The sequence below is a fragment of the Heloderma suspectum genome, chromosome 2, assembly GCF_057233095.1.
Source record: "Heloderma suspectum isolate Gila_16-S chromosome 2, 16-S_ref, whole genome shotgun sequence".
Taxonomy (NCBI): Eukaryota; Metazoa; Chordata; class Lepidosauria; order Squamata; family Helodermatidae; genus Heloderma; species Heloderma suspectum.
Window position 1 is genome coordinate 212,024,359 of NC_139459.1, and position 21,096 is coordinate 212,045,454.

General features: G+C 43.7%; 1 protein-coding gene across 5 annotated transcripts in view; it reads left to right on the plus strand.

Moving 5' to 3' along the window:
• The first annotated feature begins 425 nt into the window (after positions 1 to 425).
• SLC38A10 (solute carrier family 38 member 10) overlaps positions 426 to 21,096 on the plus strand; it is an 82,822-nt gene continuing 62,151 nt past the window's right edge. For 2 of the 5 annotated variants that reach the window (XM_084837654.1, XM_084837651.1), the window contains exons 1-2: positions 15,263 to 15,308; positions 20,211 to 20,351. In XM_084837654.1, the coding sequence (XP_084693780.1) occupies positions 20,286 to 20,351 (66 nt within the window). In that variant the 5' untranslated portion in view covers positions 15,263 to 15,308; positions 20,211 to 20,285. Of the gene's footprint in view, positions 1,044 to 8,358; positions 8,477 to 15,137; positions 15,309 to 18,150; positions 18,245 to 20,210; positions 20,352 to 21,096 lie in introns of those variants that run through there. The other 3 variants (XM_084837649.1, XM_084837652.1, XM_084837650.1) reach the window with 3 other exon arrangements.

A 21,096-nucleotide genomic window follows, 5' to 3' on the forward strand; every position in this document is an offset into this window, starting at 1 on the left:
CTCATAAGGTTCTTGAAGTGTTATCCTCAGCTGGCATGTATAATAGTAATAATAATAATAATAATAATAAAAAAATGTATTGCATTTCTGTACTGTCTTCCTGGAACCAACCAGGGTGGTTTACAAAAATTCGGAAAATCATAAATAAAGGTGTGTGTGTGCATATATGTGTGTGTGTGTGTGTGTATATATATATATTTACCCACACATTCCATGCACACACACACACGGGCAAGTACACATATACCTCCTTTATAGCTCCTTTATGGCGGCTCCAAATGTTTCAGTACAAGTCAAACCAGATGCTAGAGATGCCCCCTCCGCACAGAATAATAAGCCCTGCATTGCGTTGCCTTGCAGCGACGTGCGAGCATCGCATTGGCTTGCTACGCTGACACACATGGAGTGACACGGTGACCCATTTCAGGACCGTAAATTGCGAGGACACGCCGCCAACGCCGGACCGCTCCGAAGAAGCGCCAACGCAAACGGACAGGCAATCCAGCCAACCAAACATCAGCCACGGAGGTGACGCAACACCTCGGCCTCATGCGGAGTTTCCATGGCAACCGCAGTCCCCCGCCTCTCCCGGAGGGGAGGGGGCCTCCGGGGCAGGTCAAAGTGTGCGACTCTTCCATTTTTGCCGCTCTAGGCCATCCGCCCTCTGTGGTTTTGCATCCCGGAAGCGCCAACGGAGCAGGGGAACTACGAAGCGTGTGCGACGTGTGCGGCTGGAGCCGGGTTCGGCGGAGAGGGTGCTCTGTCGGGAGACCTTACGCTAGAACGAGCCGCCCCGCCCCGCCCCGCCCCGGCCTCAATACCTTGGTTCTGCCCACGTCACGCCTTCCCCCGGTAGCCCCGCCCCCTCGAGTGGGAGAAGAGCTGTCGGCTCCTCGCCCCCCGGGACCCGGTCTCTCCCCCGCGCCCCGTTGTCGGGCATGGCGTCCTCCCCTTCTTCTGGCTCCAACTGGGGCCTGATCATGAACATCGTGAACAGCATCGTGGGGGTCAGCGTGCTAACGATGCCCTTCTGCTTTCGGCAGGTAAGTCCTTTTCTCTCCCCCCCCCCCGCCGGTGATTGGTTGACTCTATTATGTATTTTTGTGATCTTTCTGGCCGACGGGTACTTGGAATCCCCACTCTCCCCCTTTTCTTGGCAAGGACTGTGTGTGTGACAGGCTGACACTCCATAGGTGCAGCTTTCCTCTTCATATTCATATTGGGAACGCTGCACGTCCTGAATATTTGTCTGTGGTGGACCTGTTAGAAGGTGCAGGTGACAGAAAGAAAGGGAGGTGAGCCTACAGGTGACCTGCTGACAGAAATTCATTCTGATTGAGTGGTTTACTGATTCTCTTGACTCCCTCAGGGGGGAGTGGCTGCTTCTCCGGGTTTTACTCCTTGTAAAGTGCTTAGCCCTCATGGTCACCCTCATTCCTTTTATACTAAGTATTCTGCCCTTGTATTGGCTATCTTTTCCACCTTTTTATTTATGTATTTATTTATAACATTTCTAGACAGCTTTCTACTAATTAAGCCAAATTTTGCATTCTTATATTACAGCCTTCCCCAACTTGGTGCCCTCCAGATGTGTTGGACTACAGCTCCCATAATTCCCAGCCAATATGGCCAATACCATATTGGAGTGTACCAGGTTGGGGAAGGCTGTCATATTGTCTTTTTCCTCATTGTCGTTTGCCTGGAAGGTCACAGACTAATGCTTGTTTTTAAGGAAAGTTGGGGGTGGGCTAGTTCAAAATAAGCATTTGCCTAGAATGGTACTGTATCTGTGGTTATTATATTTCAGAGATTAGTATATAAAATACATTTTAAGTTTTATGGCCTGACCTTGTTTTTGAGAGTCTGTTTAGGAGCACCCACCATGGGGTATGTTTTGCTGGCTACTTTGGCAAAGAGTTGTGGTTTGATCTACTTACATTGATTTTTTTTTAAAAAATCCCAGTTATATTGTTCATCTGCAAAATATCCACCCCACACCAATGATTTCAGAAATAATATTATGTAAGAGGACGTTTTTCTTACGATGTTAATTCCATGGCTCTTTGAACCTGCATACTTTCTCTTGTCTTGGCTATCTGGATATGTAGAATTTGGTTGAGTCAATTGCTGTTATGGTTTGGAGCTTAGAAGTTAGCCACTTTGCTAAAGTGTTATCACACCTGTATAACTTTTTTGGCAGACACAAAATGTCATAGAATTGGGAAACCTAGAAGAATTGCGATTGGATAATTCCTCCGGTGCAGAGTGGCAGGAAATCCTGGCTGCCCCCTCTAATTAAATTTTATTTATTTATGTATTTTGAGCATTTTTACCCCACTCTTTAGCTGACAAAGGCTCCCAGAGTGATTTACAAAGGCTAATATTTAAAGCCATCTTACAACTCTGAGAATCAAGTGGTAACTCTTGTTTCTGATATTTCTCCTCTTCTGCCCCCCACCTCCCAGCACTGATTCCTTGGATGTACGGGGGCCACCAGATGGTAGAACCCAGTACAAGGCAAGTTTTGGAAACACTTGTGTAACTTAGCACCCAAAGCTATTTCACATGTTAAGTAGCTAGCAGGTATATGCCATGTGTATATTACCATGTTTTCCCCCCAGAGTCTCCAATGTGGTGCTTGTGGGCACCAGTCTGCCTGCAGACTCCTCTTTTGGCACCCACCAAGTTCCCTGTGCCTCCTGCTTTTTTTATTTCTTAAGCTCTTTTTAAAATTACACTTGAAAAAACAAAAGCTGGCATGTTGTAAAGTGGAGGCTGGCAAGCTCTAAAGTGAAGTGCCACCCTCTAGCCCCATCTTTATTTAAGTTCAAAAAAGCGATTTTGTGTTTTGGAACTCAGACCTCCACCTCTACCTTGTATTAAGTTCTTGGAAAAGTTACTTTTTTTTTAACTCTCACCATTTGCCTTCTGAGAAATGGGTGTTTTGTGACTGGCCATGCCTACTGTGGCAGCCACTTTGTGAATGGGCATGTTCCTGCCATTAAAGCCATTTTGTGACACTCTCAAATTTCAGACAGGTCCACTGACCCAAAAATGTTGGGGATCTGTAACTTATGAGAGTGATAGACCTCCCCACTCCCCAAGTGCATGGATAGATATAGGGACCCCCAGCCTATTGCCTCTCCTTGCACTCTTGAAGAAGAGTGTGTTATGCTTTTGCATGATATGTAGTATATTGTGGGTGCATGCAGCATACAGGTGTGAACCTCCTAATTTTGTATTGCACAGTTGTCCAAGGAGATGAGAATATAAGAAGAGCCCTGGTGGATTAGACCAAAGGTTCATCTAGTCTAGCATCCCGTTTCCCACTGTGGCTAACCGGATGTCTTTAGGAAGCCCACAGGCAGGGCATGAAGGCAATAACCCTCTGCCATAGTTGTTTCCCAACAACTGGTATTCAGTAGCAACCTGCCTCTGAACCTGGAGGTTCCATATACCACATAGATGAGGAAACTTTTTCACCCCAGGGGCCAGATTACATTTTGGGAAAGCTCTTGGGAGCCACATTCCAGTGGTGGGCAGGCTGAAGGCGAAAATGGGTAAGGATGAAAAAATTCAACTGCCTTGCAAATTCCATTGTTAACCATTTATAGTAGGAAGTATGACTACTCAGAAGGAAGCATGAGCAGCACCTCAACCTGCACATAAGCAGGAGAAGTCTCTTTGAGTCTATCCAACGTTACCAGGACTCAGTCTATCACTCAGCAGCACTTTCAATAGCATCCCAAATATCAAGCCTCTGCACGACTACTCAGGAGTACTCATGAGCCTTATGTCTGCTCAGAAGGAAAGAGGACTGAATCACTCAGCAGCTTCCTTCCCTGCCCCCACCATCCTGCAGGAGAAAGCTCTTAGTGCTGATATGCAGCTGATTGGAGAAAAGTGCTTTCCCCTGCTAAGCACTGCAAAGGGAGCTTTCTTCAGTGCTAAGCAGGGAAAAGAATTTATTTCCGATCAGTGCCTGATTGGAGTGAAGACCTTTCCCTCCATGGCAGAAGGAGTGGGGTCAGGGAGAGAAGCTGCCAAGCCAGTGGACCTCATCAGGCCTGAGGGTTGGAAGTTCCCTGTCCTTGATATACCACAACACACGCTCTACTGCAGCCTTCCCTAGGCTAGGGCCTTCCGGATGTGTTGGATTACATCTCCCATCCCATCAATCATCGTGCTAGCTGGGGATGATGGAAGTTGCAGACCAACACATCTGGAGGGCACCTAGCTGGGGAAAGCTTCTTTGTTGTATCATCATTGGTGTAATATAACTAGATCGGTGGCTATTTAATTTAAATCTCGCCTTTCCACAAAAAGTGGCGCCCAAGGCTCCTAACAGTAATAAAATACAGGTTAAAAACAACATAGTAATGAAAACAAAATAAAAACATTACAAACCCAACAATAAAAGAAATAGACAACACCCAACCAGCTGAACCCTCCTTCAGCAGCAGACCAGCTTACAAGGCAAAGGTGTGCCTGAATAAAAACAACTTTGCCTGCCAGCAGAAGGACAACCGAATGGGAGTCAACCTAGCCTCCCTTGGCAGGGAGTGGCCACCAAGAAAACGTATAAGTAGAGATTATCCGAAACCTCACAATAATTTATAATTGTAGTATCCATTCTCAGTATCCTCAAAGTGCTGTCTTCCACTCACACATTTTTATCAAGAATTCCTAAGATAGATTGTATACTGGTGTTAAATGCACGGTTCTGTTGTTTAAGGCTAAGTTCTATTTTCTAAATGGATTTTTGGATTGAAAAGGCACCACTGGTGCCTTTATTTATATGATAATAGTCTACATCTCTCCTTACAAGCATAAAGAGCCCTCTAATTTGTCCATTGCTGCTGCCCCGTTAATGATATGGCCCTTTGAATGACTTCCACATTTCTTACTAAAGGAAACGTTGAATGGAATTTTATATTCAGGATCCACGTATAATCTCATCTCCTTTCTTCAGCTATTGGGCATACTCCCCATTTTGATCCCAGCTTCTCTTTCCAGCCAGCTTTTTGATGATCCACCCACCAAGACCTTGCAGCATTTTGGTGAATAGCCAGTGGTGGTTGGCTTCCGAATTGGACTGACCTTGCGTGATGTCCACATTGCTCTGTTAATGTTTTATTATTTGTTTATATTCTATGGTGTTCTCATCACATTTTCAGAGCTATCTTTGTTCTCTGAACTTGAAGCCTCGCTCTTCTTATCTGACAATAATTTGATTTTCTATCTGCAGTATGGTGAGCTTTACAGTCAACTGCAGAAGTGGGTAATTTGTTTAGTACTAAAACTACATTGGATTTTGGGGGGGCTATGCCTTTCTCAACCTTTTGCTCTCCAGATGTGTTGGACTACAGCTTCCATCATCACCAGCCAGCATGACAATTAATGGGATGATGGAAGTTATAGTCCAGTACATCTGGAGGGCATCTTGTTGGCAAAGGCTGCATTAGATATTTAAACCAACTGCAGCTATGACGGGCTAGAAAGTTGTCTCTTCTTTTATGAAAGCCAAGAGTCTTATGTATTCTTACAAAAATCCACAGTCTTCAAAAAAGAGCATTAGCAGCTTCAGTGGTCAGCACTGGCCTACTGTTGGCTTACAGATTAATGATCCTTAGAAAAAGTCAAATTGCTCTGAGGTATTTTTATCTGGAAGAATATATGGAACACATTAGGTGATGTTTAGAAAAATAGCAGACTAGCAGCCTGATCCTCTGCCTGTTTACTTGGAAATAAGTCCCACTTAATGTAATGGGACTTACTCCCAAGTACATGCGCATAGGGATTCAGTTTTAGAACACAAGCCTTTTGCGGTGAGAGACTAAACTTGTTGAATGTCTTTTCTAAGCTGCTAAATGAGTTGATAACCTGATACCGCTTTTATAAAAAGATACACAAAACTTTGGAAAAGATTCCAAACAATTACAATTTTTGTATCAGAGGGTTCCAACCAATCAAGATGTTTAGCTGTTGGTTAGTTCCATCTTTTTCCCAACAGATGGCATTAGCATGTAGCAAAGCAAAACACTTGAGTCATTTAAGTAGGTCCGTTAACAGATGGCACCATGATGTAGTTCTATTTTTCACATGTAGCGATGTAGATAGATCTGCATCAGGGCATTCTTGCTGGAATATTTGACGAGTCAAATAATAAACATGGTTCTTTGATCAAACAATAGCAGCAGACTCATCAAATGAATGGCTTGCCATCTTTGGCATTAAACCTGGGCTGATTTAGGAATAGAGTGCCTGTTTGCTAGATGTTTGTCATCCCTGGTATCTGCTGTTTGTGTGAATGCTGAACACATCATGTTTGAACGTTTGAAGGCAAATGTTGGCCCAGGAGGATGTTTTCTTGCAATGGTTACCTATCCTTCTAGCATGTTCATTGGTTTTATGCATTCCCTATTGGGAAGAGGAATATTAGCACTCCTGGATGATAAAGGTCTGAATACTCCAAGAGGTGAACAGTCCTTAATTCTGATGTAAGCATCCCAGACCCCTTTGTAGCTTAAATGAATGTTTTGCAGTATACAGATAATAACAGCTCAGAAGTAAGTTCCACTGTGTTCAATGGGGCTTGCTCCCAAGTAAATTCATATAGGATTGCAGCCTAAAACTCCCTCGTATCCCACCTTCCACACTCACCTACAAATACTCTGGATTAAAGTTAATCAGCAAGTTACCAAGATAAGCAAAATGCAAAAGTGAGATACAAAGGGGGAAAATACAAATGTAAACAACATAAAGGTAAAATAGAGCCCAGAAAGAAAAGGGATGCTAAAATGATAGATTATGAATACATAGCTTAATCTTAAATTGGCCAAACAGTGCATAGGAAATAAATGTATAATTTTGTAAGGAAATGTTTCCATCATGCAAGGCATCAAAGATGGAGGCAGTGGGCGGGGGCTGGGGGAGACTGTGCGTGTGTGTGTGTGTGGGGGGGGGTGTCCTATTTCTGATATTGTTGCTGCAAGCAATTCTTCATGGCACTTGTCTCTGTTTTGAGCGACGTAGGCAAGTGCCCCCACTGGTAAAACAAACAAACAAAGAACATGTGTTGGTCATGGGACACTCTGAAGTGTAGTTGATTTTTCAGTACTGGACATAACAGGAGGTGGACTGCTGGTAGTAATTAAGTCTTTGTGGTTGTAAAAATGCTTACCACCATAGATATGTGGTTATGCAGTGAACATCTGGTCACTGATTCTCTCCCAATGCACAGCAGTGCTTGTTAACAGATGCTGCTAATAGATGCTATGGTAGTTGGTTGCATGAATGACTTGATGGAAGGTCAAGGGTACTAACCCCTTTTCAAACTTCTGTCCAGCAAGGTTGCATGGAGCCTTTGTACCAGCAAGCCCCATAAGATAAGGGCATGTTTGTCTCGTTTCACCTGTTTGCACAAAATAGGTATGACTGTTCATGTTGTGTGAAAGTGGCCTGTGTGTGTGTAACCTCTGGTGGGCTCCGCACATTTTGTTGTTTGCTCCAGCCCCACAGCTGCAAACTGATGTCAATAAGCCTTCCCTAGAGGAAAGAGTCCTTTACAGTTATTTGGGTTTTAAGGCTCCTCAGAGCAGGTTGTTGGTTTGTTACGCGCACAGTTGGCAGAAGCTCCAGAGCTACAACTCTTTTGACTAAAGCAGAACAAATAGCAGCTGTAATTAACATTTAGCACCACTTGTTCCTGCCCAGAGTCATGCATTGTTTTCATAAATGTTCAGCCATTCATGTCCTCTCCCCCTCCTTCCCCCAAACTCCTTCCGCTTCCTCTACAAATATGTCCAGAGAGTGAGCCAGCACAATGCTTTCGGGACAGGTAGCTAACAGGGTAATTTATGTTTGTGTTCTAAGTGGATAGAACAGCCAGTAACACTTCTGCAGAGGAGTTCAAACCCCCGGATCAACAGCATGCTAACTTGTTTAACATGACTCTGGTAGGAGTTGGAGACAGATCACTGTTCTGGAATATGCCCAGAAAATGTCACAACAGCAGGGCAGGAAGGCTCGTTCCCTTCCATAAATTGCTCTGGCTTCCTTTTCCAGGCAAGCAGGTACAGCAATTGAGCCATTTAGTAAACAGGTGGCTGCTCTATGTCTCTGCCATAAACTGTGTGGGAGAATAAAATTGAACTCGTACGTCACATTTTGGCTGACTGCTGTTCAGAGGCAGGGGATCTCCCTTAACAGGCTAGTGTGTGGCTGCAAATGTCCCAGGCAGCCTCTTGGTGATGTGGGACAGCAATAAGAATGCATGAAATAGGAGCTGTACCGGGGGGGGGGGGGGTGCTTATTATTCATCCAGCACTTATATTTTTCTCCCTCCCTCCTTTTTAGTGTGGCATCTTTCTGGGAGCCCTGCTGCTTGTTTTCTGCTCCTGGATGACTCATCAATCCTGTATGTTCCTAGTGAAATCAGCCAATCTCAGCAAACGCAGGACCTATCCTGGGCTAGGTGAGCGTGGTTGGGGCGGGGGGGGGGGCAGGGGGAGAGATGGTTTTATGCCTTGCTTTTACTCCACTTTCCTAATTTACAACTCTCATACTGGTGTAGCTGAATTATTCACTGTATTCTGGGGGTATTTTTTCTTTCTCTCCTCCTCTGTGTAACAGCCTCCCATAGCACAAAGGTTTAACTCTTTGAAGGTGACACAAAGGCTGAGCAGGCCAGGAAGAAGCGAGTGGTCCAAATATAAGCTCTTAGGGAGAATGCTGGCATAATGGGTGCCTGCTCTCAATGGTTGGTGCCTGCCCCAAAATCACTCACTTTCCCCGCTCAGCATGCTGCCGAGGACATTGGGTTCTGCCAGTAGAGAGCCTGGCATGGACGATGGGCTCCTTGGATTGTGTGCTTGTGTCAGCACAACAGGGAGGTAGGGGAAGCAGCGTACAAAGTTTCCAGCGGCCAAGAAAATCGAAACATCTGCAACATTCATGTGTGGGGTTTTGGCAAGGCCCAGCAGCCCTCTTCCTCATAGTTTGTCTGCTGTGCCTTGGCGCCAGGATCACCATCTATTTTTGACCTCTCCTCCGATTCCCAAGGATTTGGGTGGGGGAGAAGATTGCATGGACAGGGCCGAGGATTTGAGCCTTTCTGACTGGCTTGTTTCCTTGCTGGAAAACAAGCCACGAGCCGGGTGGAACAGCCTCTCTCGGGCTCTCTTTTAAGCTGCTGTTCCAGAAGCAGAAACTCTGCCATACCCATTTTACATTTGCTTGTTGCAGAGGTGGGATTTTTCCCTTGGGGTGTCAGAGGTGAAAGATTCTCATGGCAGGACATGCCATTTTCTGCCCTCCCACAACCATAACCCCATCTTGTGTTTCCTGAGTTGCCTCTTGGGGAGTCAGAGTGGGGAATTGGCTGGTCTCTCGGCCTGCAAAGGATTTAAAGAAATGTGCAGTCTCCTTAGTGACTGCTGACAGATGGATACCCTCAGTTCCTCTGTTGCCTGAGGCTCCCTCATTTAGCTGCACAGCACAGCCACTGCAAAATATGTCTACTGGCAACAACAAAAATTAGAAAACTCCTGTGGTCCTGAAGGTTAAACCTTTGCTGCAAAAGATATGCTTTATTATATCTGTTTGTGTGTGTGTGTGTGTGGGGGGGGGATGGCAGGAGAGGAACAGGGGGAGTCAAACATAGCTCTTTCTCCCCAACACCAGATGCACGTAGTCCTTGATTTCCCATTCCATGTTACAATAAGTCTTTGTGCACTCCTCCTTCTTTGCCTGAATACATTGAGTCCTGTTCACCTTGGAGCGTCTCCCAGGAAGAAGAGGTCTCCTTCACTTTCTAAAACTAAGCAGCTTAGATACATAGAAGGGCCAGTAAACGCTTCCAAACTTTCTGGCACGCAAGCACTGGTGCGGAAAGAAATGGCTTCCCTTTCTGCCTGCCTTTGCCATGGGAGAGGTGCCACCAGCCGGAGCAGGGAGAGTGCCTGGGAAATGGCATCCTTGGCCCCAGCGCAGGCTGTGCTTCTACAGTCATCCCAATGCATCAAGGTTGAGCAGCTACACACAGCAGTCTTTGTCGCCTGCTTTCTTCTACAACGTTCCAGCTGCAAGAGATCCTGGCAGAACCCAAGCTGATTCTGTGGGAGGTTTTGGCAGCTTTGAAGGATGCAGGAAAGTTTTACAAATTCACTTAATCTAAGCAACGTCTTCCGGAAGAACATTCAAAGCTTTGGCTACAAGAGCCAAAGTGGCAGAGAAACAATAGGGATAAACACCTCTCAATGTTATTTGGAAGGGGGGAACGGTGGGAGGAGGAACACTTGATGTGTGTCGAGTCCAGCAAATCAATAGCATTTGTCTCTGAGAAACTAAGCAACAGCATTTTTATTGTTTTTAAATTATGCACACTATTTATGGCTGTAACTTCTTGGGCTTTGATAGGATGATTTTAAAGCAGAGTAGTTAACCCTGTAACTCAGAATTGCCTGTGTGTTTTCCAGACATAGAAATAGAGGCAATTCCAAGGGAAGGACTTAACCCTTGCCTCACTTTATCTCTTTGTGGCTCCATGTTCTCCTACATATATTTGAGCAGTATGAAGTACATACTCGTGAATAGTTCTTCCAGACATACCAACAAGACTGTCCACCTTGGTTAACATGAAACCATGCAATGGGACATATACAGCATGAGAGCCTACTTAGATCATCTCCTCGTGTTTGCCATCAGAATTCTGAAGAAGGAGAGAATGCTTACTTAACAATGCCATGTATTTGCCAGGCACAAAGACAAAGCTACTTAATGAGTTCTGTGGCTGTTCTATGGTTGCACAACTCCCTTTCTTAAGAGATTCAGCAAAGATAGAACTGAACTATTGCTAAAGAGCAAGTATCTTTTTGGTTAGATTCAGAGCATTTGGTGGCTGGATTTGCAATATATTTCTATCTGATTAAAGACATGGTATTAGGTTTGCAGTGATGATGAATAAGTTTATTTTGTTCAGACATGTATGAGATGGTTACATGTCCACAAGTGGCTTTTGTGAAATACAGAAAATGTTTATTACTTTGCTGAAGTAATACTAACCTTGATTGTAGCATTCAGTATTGTGTTTTTTCCCCGTGTTATGAAAGAGCAATAAAGATATCTGAAAATGTGATGTTACCTGCCTGATGCCTTTGAGATAGAGAGGGATACATATTTAAATACACAAGACTATAGGTTAAAATATTTCCACCACTGCTGTTCTTTACTAGTTGGTGGGCCACCAAGACCTTGCATAAGAAGCTGGATGTTTGGATACAACTGTTGCAGAGAGGCAAGATGTAATTTGAGCAAGACAACAGTGATTGCAGCTCTCTACTCCTGTAGTAGGGTACTGGATGAGCTCTTTACCGTTGCTATTCCACCAGATGAAAGTTGCTAAAGTATTGGTCAGGATCTTGACTGAAAGCTATCCCACCAGTAATGCCCAGTGTGTAGCAAGGTGTTCTGGGGCTCACAATTTTTCTGGGAGAGTGATGTGTATTGTAATACTCTGGTTTCATTTTTGCACAAATTCAGACACAGGTGAGACCTGCAAAAATACATCCATGTCTTTAAAAAAAAAATGCAAAAGAGAACCAACTAAGTTCTGATTCTCATAAACAACAGAAGAGAAGATAAACCTGTGTCTATTGGTGGGGGCTCATATGATTGAATTTTCCTCCTTCCAAAAAATAAAACAAAATCCCTTCATGTAGAAAACTGACAAGTCGAGGAGGAGGCTTGGCTAGACCAGAACCTTTTCGCCTGATGTGCTAGTTTCATATGTTGTAGGAACCTTTTGGATGAAGCAGCATTCCTTGCATTAGGCTCTACCTCCAGTCCAAAGTGGTACTACCAAGACACAGGTTGACCTCTTCGTTGGCTTTTAAACATTAGACCAGAGAGAGGGGCTGGCTGTTCATAGCCCATTGAGATGTTCACTGCCATTGTGGAAAGTGGAGCATCGCAAATTGGAACTTAACCGCACCAAGTGTGTGGTCTTAGTTGAATACTTTTGAATACACAGGATCCTCCCTTTTATCAGGATTTAATTTATCTGGTATCCCTTTCACAATCTGTCTCAGCATAAGAAGTCTAAAATATCTAGTCATTGCCTAATTTTAGAACACCCTGATAGATATAAGCATATGCCTCAGACATATGCGCAACTAATATCAGTGTTGAAACAGTTCACTATCGATCTTTTTTTAAAAAAATCATTCGAAGGCTAGTTTGATTTAGTGGCTATAACACTGGCTTTGGATCTAGAGGACTGAAGACCAGATTGCAGCTCTGCAATGAGCTTATTAAATGGCCTTGGGCAAGTCACTGTTTCAGAGTCTTCATTCCTCATTTGTAAGGTAAGACTAATGAGCTTTTTCTAGCAGGCCATGCTGTGGAGGATTCTCAACTACTTCGTATACTAAAGGCCTGTGTAAATGGTTCATAACAATCTATAACCTAAAGGGATGATTTTACTCTCAATTAGCTGTCCATTCACTCCAAGGTTTATATCTTAATTTTAATACTCTTTAGCTAAGAACCTCCCAAGAGGCACTGTTCTTTTCAGTCAATTCTCCCTCTACATGGACACAAAGTTCAATGTCGGACAAAATCTTTCTGTTTACACAAGTGTGCCACTTTTGCATTGAATCATTCTCCACTCCCCCCCACCCGCCCTTGCCGTTTGAGTTTGCTTTCTGAGGGATTGTTGCTTCACATGCTGTGTTCTTCCCCTGCTGTTACATAGTCAGTCAGTTGTCTTCTGAGACTGATGAGATGCCAAATTAAAATCTGAAATGCTGATGGTCCTAGATGTGCATGGATGAATGAGTTTCATTTACTAACTTGTATTTACAGCCTGCTTTATTGCTAAGGATTAGGCCAGGTAACAGCTCTTTCCTTATTGCAAAAGAATTCGTTTATTCTCATATATCAGTGGGAAACTGAGAGAGCTGGCTTATATACACAAATAACTGCTTCAACTAATGGTACTTTCACATGAGCAGTATAATGCCAAAGAAAGTACTTAAAGAAGATCACAGTGGCTACTTCCATGAAAAGAGATTTCTGGTTTCCAGCTTGCTGGGGGAACGGTAGTCACGACTGGGGAAGGCAATGGCAAACCACCCCACTACAGTCTGCCATGAAAACGCCAGCGAAAGCGGCGTCCCTCTAGGAGTCAGCAATGATTCGGTGTTTGCACAGGAGGAACCTTTCCTACCTTTCCTACTGTGGTCTTCTGCAAGGACCTCCCATGATACACTGAGCAAGCAAGTCAACCACTCATGCAAGCATTTATTTCCATAAATTGGCTAGCTGTGGTAATGTATGAACCACCACTTAGTGAGTGTGACTTGCTTAAAACCACCTAATGGATTAATGGTTGAGCTGGCATTTGGACCAAGTATTCCCCAAGCTTCCATAGGGCCTATTCTCTGAGGCTTATATGTACCCTGAGTATCAAGCGAGGGATTGCTGCCGCCAATTTTTGGGAGGAAAGTTGGGCACATTTTCTTTTCAGGATTCTGTTGCCTTACTTTCTTCTAAGTGAACAGAAGATGCCCAGATCCCACAAGTTCCTGGTCCCAGCCGGGTGTTATACCCAGACATTCTTTTAGGCTGCAGAAAGATTTCACCCGGAAGCAAACTCTCAGTTTTTAATCGGAGACTTTTATAACGTTCGCCCCATCCTGCCATCTCTTGGTATGAGTAATTAAAGCTCTTCTTAAGACTTGCTTTCATGTAGCGGTTTGGTCCTTGCCACTCATGACAAATTCCCCAGTGCCTAGTCTGCCTTGCAGCTAGAGAAATAACTCTTCTCCAAACTCAAATACATACATATACATGTGCACGCATGCATGCGCGCACGCACACACACACACTCTTCTAAAGCGAAAAGGAGTATAAGGAACTGGAAACTACTGTGGGGGAAAAAGGCATTCACAAGCACATTCCTCAGACCTGGTCAGAGGAGTTAAGCTGTGGAATTGTAGCATGACAGCAGCTAAAGGTAAAAGGGATGATACCTTGATAATCAAGTCTCCTGCTCTCAGATCCAGGTAGATGATGGCTAGCCAACCTTGGCTATGTTGGGCTTGCTTTCAAAAGAAATTTGAGTGAATTTTCTCATTTTTTCCTTCCTTTGCCTTGAAGGATCCTGGGCCATCAAGGGCAGCCCCATTCCTTAGTGCCTGCCTGGACGGTTATATCCCGAGTGTTCTGTAATAGATCTTGTTTAATTGAACATTGGTGATTGTTTTGTTTTTGTTTTTTTTATTGAGAAATCCATTTCTAAGGGAATATTATCCTTGGCCCTTACTTTGGAGACGAGCGTGTCTTTTCTGTTGTCTTCATCCCTTCTTTTGTTACATTCCTACACTGGGGTGACTGATCCTTTTTCTAACACACAGATTTCGCCAAGAGAATATGAACATTGTGCAAACTGAGGGTTGAAAGCCAGTTGCCCTCTGTAAACATTTCGCATGAATGTGGCATTAGTAATAGGCCCAGTTAAAAAGGTTCTCTCTCAGAACTGGAGGTGGTGATTTTCCTCTTATCCCCATAGTAAAATGCCTTTTGAAAATACAAGCTGAGCTTTCCAGAGAAGCAGTGATTTCAAGGATGCTGATTGCTTTGTGCTGCAAGCGGTGACCAGTGTATAAAATGAAAAAGAAATCTCTTGGTCAAATCCCTTTGGTGTGGGTTGTGAATCATGGATATTCTCAGGGTGGCTGAGCATTCTGGGCATCGTCTCAATCCTCCCATCAGCAACACGAAGTGGTTCAGTCATAATAGGGAAGGAAGGAATAAAAATGGGAACTTGATTGAAATTTTGCACTGCACTAACTTTTTGCCACACAGTCACTTATGCTCGCATATTTTCTTTTCAGTGCCGACTTTCTTCTTTTAATGGTTGCCATGTGTAACTCCTACTTAGCACTGTTGGGCTTGTGGGGGGTGGGGGGTGGGGGGGGGAGAAAGGGAGAGAAGAACCTGCTTTGAATCTTTCTCCCAAATTTGTTTTTATGTGGCTTCTGGTTTGTGAATGGTATGTCAAGAAGAAGAAAAAAGCTCGGGGGGTGGGGTGGGGGGTGGAAGAAAACCAACTCTGAGATACAAAACTAGCAAAGCCCTGCCTTCTGAATTGCCTCTGTTGGCTGATGTTCATTTTTTTACATGCCACGTTTTGAACAGATGTTTGAATAATTGTGGTGATGTGTGTCTCCCCCCCCCCCCCGCTTTTCTTTCTTTCCAGCTTTCCATGCCTATGGAAAACCTGGGAAAATGTTGGTGGAAACCAGGTAATTTTCTCCTTTCCTCCCATCCTCAAGATCCTAGTATTTTAAATTATTTGTTCATAGCTTTAAATACAAGCTGTTCTGATCCCTTCAGATTTGGTGTTTCATCTATAGTTTTATGTCTGGCTTCGGCTAACCTCACTTTTAGGGAACTAAAACAATTCTGTCTATGTTGATCCAGCACGTAGGCTGAATGTGATGCCACTGCTTTGCATGTGATGTATGTTCACAGGTACAGCTACAGGTGCCTCTTTTAAAGCTCTTCCCAATGCTTTGGACTCCACGGCAGCAGGTGCTGGATTTGTGTTAGGATCTGTATGGCTGCAGTAATTATTTAGGTAGAAAAGGGGGATTGTGCAGCATCTGAATAGAACATTGCAATGCTCCTGATGGATAGCAGACATTCAAACCTGAGAATGATTCGTCTGCAGTGTGAATGCATTGGTGCTCAGTCTTCTGTATATGGAGTTGGCCGTGTCACCAGTAACATGTGTTCAGCTGTTCCTTCCCATTATCATGGCAAGGCCCTACACAATTGGAAGAGCCCTTAATATCATTTTGCTTCCAGCTTCTCCCACAACCATTGATTAAGATAGCTGGTCTAAATGGCTTGGTGGCACAGTCCTATCATTTGAGAGCTGGAGAGGATGGGATTCCATCTGGGAGGTTTGGGATTCATTCCCTTCCCTGCGCCCTGCCCCATTATGCATCACATCTGACCAGGAGTTTCACACAAGGGGGAACTGTTCAGTGCTCCCACTTCACTCTGTGCAGAGAGTCGTGCATAATTCAGTAGTGGCTTTTTATCCTGTCTGTGATTGTTTCCCCATCCATACAGAAAGGATGACACTGGACTACATTAGCAAATTTGCTGCCAGTAATAATGGCACAGTGCTCCTGTCATCATTTGAAGACCTTTGCTTTTTCTAGTGATAACTTTACTCCTATAAAGAGAAGTGTCACTTGCTAGATCTTACTTTGGTTTGCCTAGAGCTTCAGTTGTGGAAGAGAAACCTAGCGAGGCCTTTTCTCTGGCTTCTCTGCTCCTGCACCTGTGTCCATGTGTCCCTGTCACAATAAGAAGGGCTCTGCAGCTAACTCAGGCTGTAATTTGAGCATTCGTGGCATCACAAGAGTTGCTTTTTATGACTGAGGTTCTCATACTGTGATCCATGGCGAGCCAGCCAGTTGTGCGATCCTGGCTTTCTTCCTTATTCCCAGCTGCGAGACTGCTTTGAGAGATGACTAAAAATATTCTCAATGCTTCACTTCCATTACTTTTCTATGTAAGCAATTGCTATAATTGCTGCAGGGATGTTATATGATTGTGAATGGGAAGGGAAGTGGTCCATGTTTTTGTGGACGGGAATGGTGCAGAGGCATGAGTTCCCAGGCTGATCTCTCAATTAAAATGTTGTCCACCTTCCTGGGAGGGGTGAGGACCATCCCGTTCTCCACTGCGCCAGGATAGACTTCTAGCTTGGTGTCTCTTCCTTCCCCCTCCTTGATTTTATGTGATGGATGGCTTTTCAGTAGATAGGGCAGCATATAAATGGTAATAATAAATAAATACATTTGAATATCACACGCACACACACACTTTCTACAGTGTGTAAGTGAAAAATAGCTCCTTTCAAAGCCTATTCCCAAAACAGAGCTTCCCTCCATGGCACTGTAAAAACAGTTAAATTAGCATGCATACACTTGAAGGCTTTAACCTCTCCTTGCTGTATGTTTGCTAGGTTGTCCCTTTTATTAAAGTCTCATACAGCCAGTGCCCCACATGTACACTATGGCCCTTTCATTAGTATCAGACTCATAGATTGCCTGAAACTATTTCATAAAACAGGTTAATGACATGAAAGCAGTTGTACAGCACACACCCATAACATTTCCAAAGTCATTTTAGAACACTTATTCAGAAAGCACTTGGGAAGCAAATGTTACCATTTTTAGAATCTGTTTCACAAAAATGGTAAGATTATTACCAAAGAGAGAGAGCACCATTGTTGTTTTTTGTTTTTTTAATATGTCAGATTCTCCATTCCCCTGGGTGTGGCAGCTTGTTCCAATATGCACAGAGAAGTGAAATGGAATTAACTATTAGAGCTTCACCGGCACTAGTAATCAAAATGTGCCACATGAGACTGCATTTAGGAAGCATTCATTTCTAAGCTTATAAAAGGAGAGGTCAGGAGGAGAAGCAGCAGTGGGCAACATGGTGTGCCCTGTAGCCTGTACTGGCAACCCCATGTGACTGTATGTGGTCTTTGAGGGTTCAGTAGGTTACTAGGCAACATTAGGATCATAAAGTAAATGCAGGTGAGTGTACTTTTACTATATAGACAGCTAGCAATAACCTTGATGCATGCTAAGACATGGTATCATTATGTCTCTGCTACTATTTGCAAACGTTAATAAACGTGGTCCTCCTGGAGCTCCACTGTGTCTAAAGGGTTGCTTGCTTCACTTTACAGGCCTTGTTTTCCCTAGACTGTTTCTCTTAGACCCTGGTGATTACAGAAGTGGGTGTTTGAGTCTAGATGAGAAGGTGGTGTCAACCATATTTCTGTCCGCTGTGTTTGCTGAGTGCCAGTGTTAAGGAGGCTGAAGTTCAGTGCCTGCTATCCATGATCAATGCTTCTCCTGAAACTGTTCTGTAAGCAAGGTGGTGGGAAATTCATAGAGAAGGTGTTCAGGTCATCAGCATTGGAAAACATCTATGTTCAAAGTATTTCAGAGAGCTGATCCCATCTGAATGCAGCAGCTAGCACACACCTGGCAAGTAATAAAGGCTGCATTCCAAGAGAAATGGAGTGACCCGTCCATTTATATGCTTTTGCAGTATGATTGGACTGATGCTAGGAACCTGCATTGCTTTCTACGTTGTTATTGGAGACTTGGGATCAAACTTCTTTGCTCGGTTGTTTGGGCTCCAGGTAAGCTTGCTTTTTATTGACCTTATCAACAGCACTTCAGAACACTTCCCCTTTCCTTTTTATTGAGCATGTTTTGCTTTTGAAAGCATCTTGCCTGAACAATAGTGTTGTGATATGTCCCAAGTATGCTGCAACTCAAATTAGCAGCAAACGCTGAATCCACAGAGCCCTTTGTCCCACAACAGCCTGATTCAAGGCAAATTGAATTCACACATATGTCTTATGAAGTTGGTGGTCAAGGATCAGCCCCAAGTGGATCTTCTGAAAACATTGGTATTTCCTGTATGTTGAGGGTGGGCAGAAGGTAGATCTAGATCTAGATGTACTGGTAGATCTCTGGGTGGTCTGCAGTAGATTAGCAAGGAGTCCCAATTGTTTAACAATAGCAGCAACAACATAACTCCCCCCTGCCCTAAATTATACTGCTGAAATTAAGAAATCCTGGGGTGACCAGGAGTAGAGTATGTATGTATGTATGTATTTCTATATTTATTTATTTCATTTCATTTCATTTCTATAGTTTTGTATGGAAAGATTGTGAGCTGAGTGCCATTCAGTTCTGGTACTCAAAACAACTTCTTTAATTCTGAACACATGTCTTTTGCATCAGGCTCCTGGTTGGTAGATCTCTGGGTTCTAGTAAAAAAACAAAATACATCCTGCAAGCCTGATATCTGCCTATGCTTGCTGTATGTTTCCCTTAACTTAACAGTAAGACTGTCCCTTTCTGCTTTCTGTTTATTTATTTAATTCAATTTAACCTGCCTATATCCAATACGCTAGGTGGCATACAAAATTAAAAACAATTTAACAAAAAATCCAATAATAAAAACAGCAAAGTATAAAAACAGTATATAAAATATTTATTTATTAGCAGCTACACTTATGTGTGTGTGCAGGCCCCCCCCCATCCCAATTGTAGTAGCATTTCAACCTCCTCATGGTGTTCATTATTTAACTTGATGGTGATGTGAGGCAGGACAAGGCAGAGGTGGGCCAATCATGTTGATGCAGACAACAGAGAACTGAAAGCTAGAGTTGCTAAAATTTGTATCATCAAGGACTCAAGCGGCAGTCTGTGGCAGAACTGGGAATTTAGTGCTTTGGTGAACTGAACAGATCTTTGGGGCTATAGTGTAAGCCTGAGGATGTGTCAGTTCATTTGCTAATCTCAAACCTCCAAATAGGAATACACAGCTAAATGGTGAATAACCAGCAGACCAGGTCAAGAAAGTACAGTGGTGATAGCATATCTGCTGTTTGCCTTTCCAATGCAGGAATAGTTTAATTCCCAGTGGATAAATCGGGAACACAGAACAATCCATAGGGGCAGGGACTGGCCAGAAAAGCTAAATGGACATTCAGCAGAGTTTTGGCATGGTTTTTATCTGCTCCAGCCTGATGTAGTTAAGCTCTGATTAAGGAGCTGAGAAGTTAAAAAGATGCATCATAAGCAAAGCCAAATTAGGTATTAAATATTTCTAGGCATTTCCAAGCTTTCTGGTATAATAAATACACCCCCACCCCCCAAAGCTGCTGGTTAATTTTCTGGGTCAGAATTTCCAAGACTTCCATCTCTTCCTTCATTTTCCTTTCTCTAGCAAGGTTAGTTTTCATTTTATTTGCTGGAAGTACATAAAAGATATTCAAATAGGCTGCGTCTGGATTACCATTTAAAACAGCCAACAAGCTTTTGCTTTAAAATGGGTTTGGTAAGAGCTCCGTAGAGCAACAGTGGCACCCAGTGACTATGTGGGCTAATCACAGAATGGTCTGTGGGAAGCCGCTTTTCTAACGCTCCAAAGCCGTTCCTTTAATTTGCTTTCAGAGTGAATCTTAATCTTAGTGCCTTTTGCAACGGTGGGTGGGATTATGTCTTGTCTGAATATTTGGCTTCCGTGGGCTTTCCCCCTGAGGGATCTTCTAGGTGTGCTCAGTGTAACTGTTCCCCATGCTCAACTTGCAGGTGAGCGGCTGGTTCCGGATAGTCCTGCTCTTTATTGTCTCCCTCTGCATACTTCCGCTGAGTCTCCAGAGGAACATGATGGCTTCCATACAGTCCTTCAGTGCCATAGCTCTGATCTTTTACACGGTGTTTATGTTTGTGGTCAGTATTAATGACTGGAAGGCTTTTGTTTTCTTCTGTGGTTAGTGGTTAATTCATCTAAGGAAAACCGCAATGCAAATTAAGTTCCACAGTGTCCAAGCGTTCCTCATGGGTGGGCCCTCGGAGGCCATTTACGTGGATGCCAGGTCTGTCTATTGGCAACAACTCATAGGTTCAGGGTTTCGTTTGAAAGACTTTTTCTATTTAACGTTACTGGCACTGCCTGGTAGAAGACAACCGCTACCAGAAACAGAGTGGCTGCTTGCTCTCCTATATGGCCAAGACTCAGGAATGTGTATCCCATATGCTACTTAATACACATGCTTCCAGGGAAATCATGCCACATCCCCAGCTTCCAGCAATTCAGCACATTTTATATAGTATACTATGGGCTCTTAGGCCACACAGATTGTCAGAAGAATCCCTTGATTACTTCCCCCACTTTCTCTCCCAGAGTGTTTAATCAAATACTTCCTTCAGGACTTGCTTGTCAAGTGTTTGCCAGGCCTCAGGCCAAGGGCCAGATAACGTATTCCCCTGAAATCTGCTTCCTACCTCAGTCTCTGTACCCCCTCACCTCTGATGGCATTTCTAGGTCTTTCTCACTTTCTCCCATCTCTCCAGCCACTTGCCTTTTTAAATGTCACAGTTTGGAAGACAAAAGTGTTATCTGGTCAGGCCGCAGTTTAGAAGCAGCAAGTAAACATTGTGCTGATCCTTGATGAACTCTTACGATGCAGATTGG